General features: G+C 40.8%; 1 protein-coding gene across 1 annotated transcript in view; it reads left to right on the top strand.

Annotated features, from left to right (window-relative positions):
- The window catches only part of STK39 (serine/threonine kinase 39), a 293,026-nt gene that overhangs the window by 54,925 nt on the left and 223,740 nt on the right, over positions 1-14,361 (top strand). The window contains exon 2 of the mRNA XM_001102299.5: positions 9,135-9,247. Within this exon, the coding sequence (XP_001102299.3) occupies positions 9,135-9,247 (113 nt within the window). The remainder of the gene's footprint in view (positions 1-9,134; positions 9,248-14,361) is intronic.

Genomic DNA, 14,361 nt, shown 5'->3' with positions numbered 1-14,361 from the left:
AAGGCAGAGAGCCTCCCTAGGCTTGTGCCTTGAAGTTAGGTGCCACATCCCCCCCAGTGACCTACTTAAAAACACACGCATGGTAAGCAGTCCAGAGATGACACATCCAGTAAAAGTGCTCTTCCCCTTGCTTTAGGTTATATAGCCCACCAGTGCCTGCTCTCTTCTATGTAGACCCGGCGTGGAGCACAGCTTCACCTCCCTTGTCTGCAGGTGTCCTCCCCAGTGATCGGCTGATGTGCATTCCATTCACTCAGCCAACACTTGTGGAGGCCTCCTGTGTTCCAGGCAGTGGTCTAGGTGGAAGGGCTGATTCTAGGAATAATAAGGCTGGAGGAGACTGCTCCACAAGCATGGAAGTGCTAGGATGAGGTATGCAGAGAGTACCTGTCTGGGAACTGTGAGGAAGTGACTAATTCTCCTTGGGGTTGTTCAAGAAGGTAACATCTCAAGTGATTCATTCATAGCTTGGGCAGGCTCTTCTCCCTATACTCCCCATCAAAATGAAGTAATCTTAAAAGGTAAACAGCTTCGGTGGCAGAAAGGTTATGTGTTTTACTCCAGGTTGCATGTTTGTCAGTATCAATATTAGGACGAAAATCCTACAGTAGAGTTTCAGCTTTGAGGGGCTGAACCTCTGAGTAAGTGCTCTTGAGACTAATGTTAAGTGTTTTTTTTTTTTTTTTTTTTTAAACCGGCAAGCAATCATATTCCCAGAGTGATTTTAAAAAAATCTACTGTGTTTCATTAAGAAAACAAAAATGCCTAGAAGTGAATTCCAGTATTAATCATGTTGAATTAGATGGAAATTAGAGTCTGTTCTTTTTTAGCTCCTTATCTCACACATATGACTCATCTGGTGGCTGGCTTGAATTTACCTAGACTCCCTAATAATAATTTTCATTATCATTGAAAATTATTAAAATTAGTAAATTATTGGATTTCTTTATATTAGATATCCCAATCCATATACTTTCTGCATGTTCAGTAATTGTACTCACTATAGAGTTTTTTGTTTTTTTTTTTCAGTTGTTGCTTGAGATGTAACTTGTGGTCCAAGGTGAGTTTATTTACATTTCTTCTGGTTTGATTCCTCTCTCTCTTAAAATCAGAACCGAGGACTACTATTTATTTTTCTGTGGTGTTATCAGATGGTTCTTGATGAGTTATATACAAGGGCTGCTTTTCTTCAGTGAGGTCTGTGATCTCTAAATGTTTTAACAGGCTTTCCCAGGCAAGGTACTTTATCCTGGTCTATGGTGAAATGTAAGTTAAGTACATTTCACTGAGTGGCCATTAATCCACCTGATCCTACTCTTTGCTTTTTATGTTTTATTTTATTTTTTATTTTTGGTAAGCTCTAAATCTTTTCCAGCAACCTTGGAAGGAGGTTCTACTAACTTGTTCTTTTGATGGAGGCAGAAGGACAAAACTAGTCAGCGTGGTGGTGACACAAACCAGGTCATTTAGGAGGGTCACCAGTTTGTAGCTGCCTTGAGAAACATAGTCGTGCTGCGCTGGGCTCAGTGGAGGCGAGCGGTTTGTGCACTGTTACCCAGACAGGCCAGCAGGAGTGTCTTTTTTCTAAATTAATGTGTAGGGCAAGTTGTGTGTATCTCACCATGACTGTTGTTTGTCTTTGACTTGAGATTGCGCTGTGCACATGTTCCTGCCACATAGAATGCACCAGATGACAGAAGAGTCGCTGTGATAAGGTTTTCTTTCCGTGTGAAATAGTAAGACGAGGAGGATGGCGAGATGTAGTAGATCAGTTTGGGTCAGTGTCCCGAGTACATGCTCATACTATGTTGAACCGTATGACGTGACCATTTTTGATCTAGAAAAATGGCAGTTTCACACGTGCAATCTAATAATTTAAAATTGGGACCATCAGGTAAGGAAGGGTGTACCTTTGAAGGCGAATAGCAGTAACACACCCAGGCAAAATAACAGCCTGTGGTGAACTTTTATTAGACTCAACAATGCTTTTATATTAAAAAAATTTATCGTCAACCTTATTATATTAGGAGATGTTAACGCAGAATTCTGGATTTTCAGCCTTTCTGGAAAATTCTGACTGTCTTGCCAGGCTAGGTCCACGATCTCACATGGTGACAGTTAACTGAGGCAGAGTGGCAGTTGTGCCCCTGTAGAGCTCACATGAGTGTCCATTAGTTCAAGTCCTCCCCTGGCCAGCTTCTGGTCCTCATGTGACTGACTGACCTGTGGGCTTTGAGGTTGGACACATGATATAAATAGAGCTCAAAGAGTAAGCTGGGGAAAGGCAGGATTAGAATAAATCAGCTGAACCAAAGCCATTTGTTTTGTTTACTATCCATCACCAGCTAGCACCTCTAAAAAGAAAGCCTTAGCCCACTCTTGACTCTGTTCACTGATAAAGGACAGCTAAGCGTAATTAAGGAGTCCTTGCATGTGCTAAGAGATGGTCAAACTCTTATTAAAGTTTGGACTTTGTGCTTCTCATTTAAGTATAATATGGTGATTAGAACTTCCTTCCAGGGACCATAACTAATGTTAGAAGCTAATGTGATGCCTTGAAAAAAATCTTGCCATTTATGGGAAGGGGTTACTGGACAATTGACATCTTAACTTTAACATAAAGAAAAGTTCTTATGGACTAATTTTTTTTTTAAAGTACTAGATGTTTATTGCTACATTGTTCATATGGAGATGAAAACTAGAAATAAAGGGGATACTCATCAACAGAAGGAGGGCTGAATAAATTATGGTACATTAATACTATGAAATATTATGTGGTGTTAAAATGACAGATTGACAGGACACCGACTGACCTGGAGGGATTTCCCTAAGGAGCAACGCTAGCTCAGATTTAATTAGTGGTTACTATGTGCTAGACACAGTTTCAAAGGCTTTTTGTGTGTTAATGCATTTAATCCTCACAACCACTCTATGAGTGAGGTAGCATTATGGCCAACTTACCAATGAGGAAACTGAGGCATGAAGAAGTTAGGCAAGTCATCCAAGCATAAGCAGTTAGTATGTGGCAGGGCTAGGATGTGAACCCATGCAACTAGATTGACACAGATATTTTAAAATAACTTTTTTTTTTTTTTGAGATGAAGTCTCACTCTGTCGCCCAAGCTGGAGTGCAGTGGCACGATCTTGGCTCACTGCAGCCTCCACCTCCCGGGTTCAACTGATTCTCCCACCTCAGCCTCCTGAGTAGCTGGGATTACAGGTGCGCGCCACCATGCCCAGCTAATTGTATTTTTAGTAGAGACGGGGTTTCACCATGCTGGTCAGGCTGGTCTCAAACTCCTGACCTTGTGATCTGCCTGCCTCAGCCTCCCAAAGTGCTAGGATTACAGGCATGAGCCACCGTGCCTGGCCTTAAAATAACTTTTTAAGGTTAGATATCAATATGCGTTATACATGACAATCTTTCCTATGGAATATTAATTCACAGCTGTTTCTGAATTGTATTATCTCTTATATTTTAAACTCTTACGCTCATCGTGCTGTATCAGACTTTAGAAATCATTTAGTTCTTTGGTTTCCAAATTTAGCTCTCCTATCCTCTCTTTTAAACCAATTGAATCTTCCTGGTGCTAAGCACAATGAAACTCAGTTCTGACCCTGAGCCACTTTGCCCTCTTTTCCCTTGGGTGCCATATAAACAGTAGATATAGTTTACCTCCTTCATGTCACAGATGGAGAAATGAGTCCCAGAGAGAGCCAAACATTTATTGAGTTGATGTTTTCAGGGATGTAAAACATGTTATGAGCCTTAGAGGTGTATTTTATTATGCCCATTAAGGCCAGCTGAAGTCTAGATACAGCAGTTAGGTCTAAAGTCACAGAGGGAATCAATACCATGCTTGGATAGAATCCCTGTCTCACCTTCTTTTCAAGGCTCCTACTAACCTAAGATGCGAACTGCAATGAGCTACCAGAGGCCTTTCAGTTGAATCTTGCCATTTGCTGTTGACTTCATTAGGAAGTTTCTAAGAACTTCTAATTAGTATGGCATTCTCTGCCATAGGTGTTAGTGGAAGAATGACTTTGAACAGACATTTCAAGGCTTTTGTATTAGTCTGCTTGGGCTGTTGTAACAAAATACCATACACTGAGTGGCTTAAACAACAGAAACGTATTTCTCACGGTTCTGGAGGCTAGGAAGTCCTGATCAATGTGCTGACAATTCAGTTTCTGGTGGTCTGTCTTGCTGGCTTGTAAACGGTCACCTTCTCGCTGTGTCCTCATATGGCAGAGAGGGAAAGTAAGCTCTCTATTGTCTCTTCTTGTAAGGATACTAATCCTATTGGACCAGGGCTGTGTCCTGATGACCTCATTTAACCTTTAATTACCTCCATAAAGGTGGTAATTATCTGTAGCTGTATCTCTAAATATAGTCACATTGGGGATTAGGGCTTCAACATAGACATTTTACGGGAACACACATTCAGTCCATAACAGCATTTCAGTCATCCCTGTTAACCTCTGCAGAGGAAGTGATCCTATAGAAGGATTTATTCCGCTTGAAACAGGAATGGTCACCTTTGGCACTTTATTAGCCAGTGAACTGCCTGCTACATAGTAGGGATTTAATTGCTGTTTGTTGATGAATTAATATAAGCAAATATCTTTTTGCTGCTTTTTTTTTTGTGCCTAAAGTTTTCTTGGAGCTGTTAAGCATATTCTTTCACATTTGGTGATCAGGTAGTGATGTTTCAAGGAGGTTTTGCTTTGGTAGACTCTAGGAACGTTGTGTCATGTGTTGGAGGTACCACTAAATTAAGCATAAAGGAATAGGTGCTGTGTAACGGAGAGGGCAAGGAGAAGAAGTCACAGGAAACCTGGGTTAAGGAGAGTTGCTGTTTTAACAGAAAATACAGGTTTGAGCTTTCTGACAGGACAAAAAAGGAAAATATGATGTGACATATTTATTATTATCTGTTAAGTTACTTGGGAGGAAGACATTTTTACACTAGCACTAAATGCAAAGAGGAAGTTATTGTGTGAGTCATAGGAGCAGGGACTTTGAACATACTGTTGAGATTGCATTTGACAATAGTAGTGATTTTTGCAAAAGAAACACTGAAGTTTTTCATGTTAATTTCATATAGACCTTAGTGAAATGCAGAGAGATAATACTAAATTATATTTCCATGAAATATTTTTTTGGATAGCTGAAAGTATAAAATGCAGATATGCAGTGTTCTGGTTATTCACCTTAATACCAGCAGCAATATAGAGGGGAAAATGAGAAGAGGTGTCAACTAAAGGAAAAATCTGCGTCATGGTAGTGAACGTGAGGAATCTCTTACCTCTGATTGCCATTGACATAATCACTATCTAAAACTTCCAAGTAGCCGTTCTTAGTCGGGAATTAGCAACAGCGAATTGAGACAGAGTGACTTAAAAGAGTGAACTGAAAAGATTTAAAGCCGCGCTCACTTAGCTTGTGCATATGTGCATACAGGCCGTAATCCTATAGAATGATTTATTGCACTTGAAATAGGAGTCAGGAATAAAATGAGAAATTCCTAAAATGTTAAGAACTCTTATTCCCAAAGCGGTGCATGATACTTCACTGAAAATATGCTACTAATGTTAATGAGTCGTGCCAATATCATATATTGTTCAAAATAAATACAAAGTGCTGTTCAGCATATTCATTGCTCCTATTTTATTTCAAGTTGCTAACCCTTGTCCAATTCCTGTATATACAAGCCCCACATTTTTTAGCCTTCTCTTAAACTAATCAGCAAAGTGCATAAAAACCCTTAAAGCAAGATAGCCTTGGTATTATTTCTAAATGTCCTTTAGAATTATGCAGTTAGGTCACCTCCTTTCCTTTCAAAGCACAGATTTACTCTGATCCTGGGAATCCTCATCTAGTACTAACAGACTTCAAACTTTTGATCATCACTTACAGTAAAACATGTCATACTAAAGCTTGGGCATAAGTGAAACAAAAGTTTCATAAGGCAGTTTTTACCCCTAGTACATTCTGATGCTTCCTTTAAACAATGCTGGCCTCCACCCAGTAAGTTGATTTCGTCACAGAGGGAATCAATACCATGCTTGGATAGAATCCCTGTCTCACCTTCTTTTCAAGGCTCCTACTAACCTAAGATGCGAACTACAGTGAGCTACCAGAGGCCTTTCAGTTGAGTCTTGCCATTTGCTGTTGACTTCATTAGGAAGTTTCTAAGAACTTCTAATTAGTATGGCATTCTCTGCCATAGGTGTTAGTGGAAGAATGACTTTGAACAGACATTTCAAGGCTTTTGTATTAGTCTGCTTGGGCTGTTGTAACAAAATACCATACACTGAGTGGCTTAAACAACAGAAATGTATTTCTCACAGTTCTGGAGGTTAGGAAGTCCAGATCAATGTGCTGACCAATTCAGTTTCTAGTGGTCTGTCTTGCTGGCTTGTAAACGGTCACCTTCTCGCTGTGTCCTCATATGGCAGAGAGGGAAAGTAAGCTCTCTATTGTCTCTTCTTGTAAGGATACTAATCCTATTGGACCAGGGCTGGATCCTCACTGGCAATTGGAAAAAACACCAACCTGGTGCACAGAATGGTAGATGAGGAATAAGGATGCCTAGGGTCCTAATCCTGTGTTTTCCAGTTGCTGCAGGAAGCACATCCCTATCCTTCACAAGACCCTGTTTTCTCATTCATAAGGTGAGGGGGTTGGACTTGATGCTCTTTAAGGTGCCTTTCCACCTTTAACTTTGTTCTTGGTCTCTTCTACAGAAGGGAAATGTTGGATTTAAAGTAGAATCTCCGAAATGGTTTAATGAATGATTAAATCCATTCATGTTGTGACAGTGATCTCAGGTCACAACGCTTCCTAATTATTCTGTCTAGAGATGAGAAGTAGCCAGTTGTTCCTTAGTCAGCTGTGGTTGTAAAGCAGTAATACTTCTGTACTTGTAAAGCTCAATAAAAGATTTTTCTCACCACCTACCCCTCCCTGTTTTTAGAATTCTTACTTTTTGTTCCTTGGAGGTTAGGAGACTTTCACTGTCAAGGACTTAACTGACTATGAGAGGTATCCCTGTATTACATATGCTTGTTTTGTCCTTTCTGGGAATTAATTTATTCTTTCCTGTTTTTGAAACTCCTTGATTTGAGAATGTTCTGGAATGTGGATTAAGGTTGGAGAAGTTGAGCTGGGGGAAGATTTTTTGCAGGTAGAGCTGAGGATGGTTTCCCATCAGCAGCTAAAGATGTTTGTTGATTTCTCTGATGGGTACCAGGCCCAGTGCTAACCAGCTGCATAGCACTTTCTCTGTGACTCCCTTCAGTGATAGTGTCTTGTTCTGGAGACTGGAAAATATACTTTGCTATCAGCAGACTTTTTTTGGTGTTTGGCTCTGCCATCTGGACCATTCTGGATTGAACCCAGTGGGCTGTGATCTGCAGGGCCAGTGAAGCCAACCTAGTGGGACCTGGAGTAGCAGCCAATGGGGTAGCAGCTGATGGATGAGCAGTGAGATTAGGAAGAGGAAGGCCCTTTCAAGCCACCTGTCCATAGCACTCTCTTCCCGGACTGAGCTCTAGCAAGTGAGGCTCATGCAGACCCTCCTCTAGGATGTTTGTCTTCTGTTGAACCATATAGGATGGAAGAAAGTTTTTTCCTAGCAAGGCCAGAACAAGTGAGGAAGGGAAGGGTGTGCTCTGGCTTGTGGGAAGTAGAACAAAAGCACAGATCTCGGAGTCTGGCAGACCTGATGATGATCCTGGCTCAGGGACTTACTAGCTCTATGTGACCTTGGGCAAATTTTCTGAGTCCCAGTGTTCTCACATGTAAAATGAGGCTAGTAATAAAAATGTACAGGCTCATAAGGAGTCAAGTGCCTACTGTGCAGTGGGTGGTCAGTATGTGTGTGTGGATTTTCTTTCCCAGTGAACACAAATTGGGCTTCCCTGGAATGGTAGTCTTTTAAGTTGGAGACCTGGGTTTGGAGGAGTAGGGTGATCTGCTGGGGTCGCCAAGTCAGGGGGCCAGAGCTGATGATGAGGCCACAGGGCAGAAGATAGGGCAGAGCTCCAGCCCTGTAAACACCCATTTTGACCCTTCCTTGGGGTGGGAACGCCCTGATTCGCACTAGAAATGTCATGCCTTTCTATCACATATATTAGGAAAGCTAATACTGATCTCTCTTGTTGCCAGATACTCCCCTGCTTTCCCTTTTGTAATGCTATTTGATGAATCATTTGAGAAGTATTACCGAAGAAAAACTTTAGGGAGAAGGATTGTCACCTCTGACCACCTTTGCACAATCCTGAGTGCAGGCTGTTTTCTCTTGTTGGCTATCTGGAGTGCTGGAGGATTTATGTGATGAGAATGGCATTTTTGGTATTATTTGCAGAATTGAGATGCCTTAACCTGAAGACCTTTTTGCCCCTCTGGAATATGAAACCGATTAGGAGCTCTTTGTGCTCTGCTGCAAATCATTACACATCTACATTTCACTCTTATAAAATATGGATAATGACATGACTGTCTCTTAGGAGTCTGAGTGCATTAGCTAATGATCATTAAACCTTAGAAATAGAAAATTTATATGAATGTCAGGAGCTTTTGTAATTACATATTTGCATCATTTTGTTTGGCATCCTTGGAAGTTGTGCTTTCAACATGAAAATACTAGGGTTGATTCTTGTTTTTCTTGTTGTGGAGAAAGCTCTGAAGAAATAAGCTCAAAAGAGTGTTCAGACAGATCAATTATCTCAGCTTCTCATGAAAGCCCTGAAGGAGCTCAGACCAGAGTGGTTTGGTTTGGGCTGAGGTGGAAGAAGAGCTTGAGATATTTTAAAGGCACTCAAGCTAGAAAATACCAGGAACTGAGGATGGAAATGGCTTTCATGCAAGGTTGTATGTAGATGCTCATGTCCCTTGTCCCCTGTGTCCTCAGACATACATTGTCTGGAAAATGCAGTATTTTTTTTTTTTCCTCCTCCAGATAATTATTTTAGGATTTAAGAAACTCTTTTAAATAAAAAATGTCAAATGGTAATGTTCTGAGTACTCTCAATAGAAGAGTTTAAAAAAATTGATCTTTAGGAAAATAGTTACAGATAGTAACCTCACAGTGTGCCATTTGATCGCTGATGTTTTTATTTCATTGCAGGCAGTGGAGCTACTGCTGTGGTTCAAGCAGCCCTATGCAAACCCAGGCAAGAACGTGTAGCAATAAAACGGATCAACTTGGAAAAATGCCAGACCAGTATGGATGAACTATTAGTAAGTAACAGTGCAGGGAATACCTGCGGGTTGCTTTTTTTAACCTATGGGTATATGGAGATGGTTGGGAGAAAGGTGTTAATCTCCTATTTTGACATATGCATTTCTTGGAAAGCAGCCCCTACCACTTCCTGCTTCCCAGATTAATGAGACTATACCTTGTGATTGTGTCGTATAATGAACACCTTCCTTTGCTTTGAGAAACAGTATTTTGCTCAGTTAAAGTAATCCCAAGGTGAGAATGGCCTCAGTGTTGGCACTCCACTTGCTGTATCAAGGGCACACACTGTGGCATAACCTAACATGTCAGGATTACCGACTGCAGTTTTGAATGGTGAGCTTCTGGCCCTCCGTCTAGAATGTGTGACACAAATGGAAGTTGCCCCCCAAACTATTTGTTGGTCATTTTAGCTTTCATAAATTATAGCATCACACAGATTTGAGTTATTTTTTAAAAATGCTCTGTAGCTTGCATTTGGCTAATGAGAGGAGTTTGTTTTTCTTAACACGGCAATTTGTACTTATTCTAAATGAGTACCTCATATAAATAATTGGAGCTTGTCAGTGTGGATATGACTATAGTAGCAATGGTTGGTTGAAGGAACATTTGCTTTTGGCTTAGCTGACTCATTATTAAATGAACAGCTTGGCAAATGGTTATTAGTTGCCCGGCAAACTGTGAAGGGTTTGAGGGTTTAATCTCATAAATATCGTTGTTGTTCTACCGGCCAATTTTCTTTTTTTCCCTTTTGGCCATTTATTTGAGGATAATAGAAAACCGCAGTGGAGGAGTTAACTGATTGGTTATCCCCACACTAATCCCAGTACAAATATTAGTCCAGTAGCTCCATACAAGCTACAAAGTATAATGACAGTTGGCTGCAAATGAAGAAGCCTTTTGTTACAGTCTACATTGAGAATGGAATGTCATTAACAAGAGCTTTTTGTCTTTACTCAGAATATAGCTTTTATTTTAGGCTTAATTACGGTACACTATAGTATAAATTAAGTACAAGGATAAAGCGGTACTTTTCCAGATCTGTTTGGCCTTACATTTTAAATTAGGCTACACAATGCATAGATTTCGTTGGGTTTTTTTGAAGCAATGGATTGCCCGCTAAAACGCAGAAGAAAACCAGGGCTACCACAATTTAATGTTAATTTTTGAAATTTGCATATATTTAAGGCTTTTACCCGCCTTGAAATTTCAGCTGTTCTTTGCTCTTACTGAAATTCCTACTGCATGCTACTTGTCTGTTGCTTGCTATCTTAGTGACCAGTAATATTGTGCCTTTGTCACCCAACCGGTTTTCAAGGTCACTTTCTCTGAGTTGGAAAAAGCATTTTATAAACTGTGGGGAGAGTTGGGTCCTGCTTCTGCCACTAAACTTGTTTTGGCTTTAGTAGAGTTACACAACAGCTCAGCGCGATTTAAAAAGAGTTGAATTGGAAGTTTTCTTCTAAGATCCCTTTAGGAATCCTGAAATTCTGTGACCATGCATAAGTGTACTTTAACATTTAAAAAAAAATTTGGAGTACACATTTAAATGTATGTACTGTTTGGATGTATCACTCAAGAATTTGCCTACGATACTTACGTTTTTGTTTTTGTTTTGAGACGGAGTCTCACTCTGTTGCCCAGGCTGGAGTGTAGTGGCGCGGTTTCGGCCACTGCAACCTCCGCCTCCTGGGTTCAAGTAATTCTCCTGCTTTAGCCTCTCGAGTAGCTGGGATTACAGGCATGCACCGCCATGCCCGGCTAATTTTTGTATTTTTAGTAGAGACAGGGTTTTGCCATGTTGGCCAGGCTGGTCTTGAACCCCTGACCTCAGGTGAGCCATCCACCTTGGCCTCCCAAAGTGCTGGGATTACAGATGTGAGCCACCGTGCCCGGCTGATACTTTGATTGTGGTGTTCTATTAGAGGTCTCAGCCATTTTTTGCCATTAGCAGAATATTGATAGAGAATATATGTAAGGCTTGTGTGTACTTGTGCCTGACAGTCCTGGAGCCTGCCTTCTGGTTTGATGGGTTGGTCTCTGGTCTCTACCAAGCCCTCAGTTGCCCATAGCCTTCACGTTTCCCTCTGCTGGCGTTTCTTCCATAGTCAGTGTCCAGTGATGGTAACTGTGTAAGCGTCTGGGTGGAGGTCAGCAGGGAGGCTGGTCATTCCGATTTCTTTCCTTTGTTTTCCTGGAACCAATAAGCATAGCAGTGTCATTTGGAGCTACTTGTAACTTAGGTAGAGCTGTCTATCTAAAGGACTGGTGCTTTTGTGGCTTTGTGCTTTGCTTCATTCGTCTGAGGTCTTAGGATTTATGAGTTTGCTTATTAGCAGTTAATTCATTTTCTCATTCTTATTTTCTTTCCTTAATGCCCATCTTGCAATAGAATATAATATATTTGCATTGTTTATTTTTCATTTTATATTGATTTATTGCTTTGATCTTTCCTACCCTTGAACCTTTGACCTTTTGGTGTGTTGATATATTTAGAGGGGGGGAAATGGCTATGGTTCTTTAGGATGTACAACTCCCAGGTTCTTTTCAAACAAAAATAAGTAGAATTTACAGAGTATAGGCTGCCTGATTTTGCCAGGCTTTTGTGGCCCAGTTATTGGCACATGAGATTGTGTGGAGCAGAGTTGCTGTCATCTTTTCAATGTCTAATACTGCTGTTGCTTGCAGTTTTATTATTTCAGAGGGCTCACATTGTGGCAGTGTTTGGACATCCGGTATCCTAATAATCCTTTAATTCCGTGAGTGTATATTATACACAGGTCAGTGCACTGCATCATCTCACAGACTGGCCATGTGTTAACTGGAAACCATTGTTCTTAGAAGAAACAATGGCCACTGGGATCTTTTCTTGTGAGAGTGTTATGTCATAGAAGTCAATATTATCAACTATGTTTTGGCCACTGGGACATGTTTTTCTCTTGATGACACTCTATCACCTCCTGACCCCCACTCCCAGCTCAGCCCCCATCTACTACCTGTCCCTTTCCTGTCCCCACTCCCTTTGTCCCATAGTAAAGTGGGATTTACACACACAGGTCAGAAGCGATGGCACACAACAGTTTTAGACCACTGGGCCTGAACTCGACTTCTTTATGTGGTAGGGGCTGTCAGTTGAGTTTCCCGTAGGTCATGGAGCTGGATCCAGGGTTTGCTGAAGGAGTCAAGTGGTCATCATTTCTGAAGGGAAGTGCTAATTACGGTGTCAGCTTCTCTGTGAATGAGGAGAGGAAAAGAAGTGTTAGATGAGATCATTGGTGCTAAATAATTGATGTTTCAAATTTATACTGTTGAAATGAGTACTGTAATATTCTGTAAAGTTAGTTACAGATCAAATAGGCATTTATTTATTTATTTATTTATTTGGTAAATACTTACTGAGTTTCTGTATTATGCTTAAGCCCATCAAAAGGATGGCTTTTGGGTGTGTATATGAGAGTACAAGGCTTTATGCCCACTAAAAATTAATTTTAGTTTAACAGCAATTAGATTAGAACACTCCCAAATTAGCTGGGCGTGGTAGCGGGCACCTATAGTCCCAGCTACTTGGGAGGCTGAGGCAGGAGAATGGTGTGAACCCAGGAGGCGGAGCTTTCAGTGAGCTGAGATCGCCCCACTGCACTCCAACCTGGGCGACAGAGTGAGACTCCGTCTCAAAAAAAAAAAAAAAAAGAACACTCCCAAATAAATGTTTTTCTTGGTATGATATTAATAGCAATCAATCTAATCCTTTTTTATGTATTCTTTTGAATTTTCATGTATGTTTTGGAGTTTGGCCTTTAACTGTATTCTGATCTCTGAAGGTATAATGATCTTAGTGTTTAGTTTTCCAGGAGCCAAGGATATGTTCTGGTTTGTTCTGTATTCCTTACTGTGCCAACATAGATGCTTTGATAATTTCTGAAATTTGTTAACCCCACGTTTGTGGTTAACTCCAGATTTGTGAGGCCCATGGTGGTGTAAATGACTGATTATAACTAGTTTAATGCTCTCTAGGAGATACTTACGGTTTTAGAGCAGAACTTGTTAACACCAGAATTATCAAACCCCATTAGATGCTAGGCACTGACTTAGGTGATGGGAAAACAGAGTGGATTCCTATTTTAGGGGGAGACCATAGACTAGTGAATGAATCTTTTCATTTTTGTTTTGGGTTGGTGAGATTTTTGAACTAAGGGATGTCTTTCTGGACCTTTTGTCTTTATTTGCCCAGAAATGGTTTAGCAGATGACCAGACAGTTTACTTTTCTCTAATATGTATTCCCTTGAGGGAGTTCCTGCTTTCCAATAGGAATTTAAGACTTGCTCAGTGGGTCTGACCCATTGTCTTGCAGACTAGTATATTCTGTGTGAAGATGGCCTTGAGGTTTCCTGCAAAAGCTTGGTTCTCTGGTTTGTGGTCAACCTCTAAGGCTAGGGATGCTGTGCTGGGCCACTCTTGACTTCCCTTAAAATCCGTTACATGAGTGCTTTTTCTTGACGTCATGTGTCTTTTCAGCCTCTGTCACCCGGTGAAAAAATGAACTCTATAAATATAACAGTCCTTTCTTCTAGTGTGACAAAGTGAACTCCATAAATATAATAGTCCTTTCTTCTATTTACCCTAACCCTACTTTTTGTGATGTTCAGGTTACTCTACCTTACCCAGAGATTGATGAACATTTTGGTTCATAACCTTATTTGACTTTTTGACTTTAAATAGATGCCTTTCAATTTTTTCCTATTGCCTCAAGTTCTCATATTTCTAGTCTGCCTTTGGTACCCATTCACAGAAAATTCAGCCTTATTTGCTCATTCCTGCACATATATCAATGCCATCAAAATTGACAGTTTAATTCTCAAGGGTACGAGAGCCATAGGAGAAATGGCCCAGGGACCAGGCAAAGCATTTGTGTCATTAAAAAAATAAAAGGAGGCCAGGCACGGGTGGCTCACGCCTGTAATCCCAGCACTTTGGGAGGCTGAGGTGGGCTGATCATCTGAGGTCGGGAGTTCAAGACCAGCCTGACCAACATGGAGAAACGCTGTCTCTACTAAAAATACAAAATTAGCCAGGGTGGTGGCGCGTGCCTGTAATCCCAGCTACTCGGGAGGCTGA

The sequence above is a fragment of the Macaca mulatta genome, chromosome 12, assembly GCF_049350105.2.
Source record: "Macaca mulatta isolate MMU2019108-1 chromosome 12, T2T-MMU8v2.0, whole genome shotgun sequence".
In the NCBI taxonomy this organism is placed as follows: domain Eukaryota; kingdom Metazoa; phylum Chordata; class Mammalia; order Primates; family Cercopithecidae; genus Macaca; species Macaca mulatta.
The sequence above is the reverse complement of the archived record's forward strand: the minus strand, read 5'-3'. Positions and strand labels throughout refer to the sequence as shown.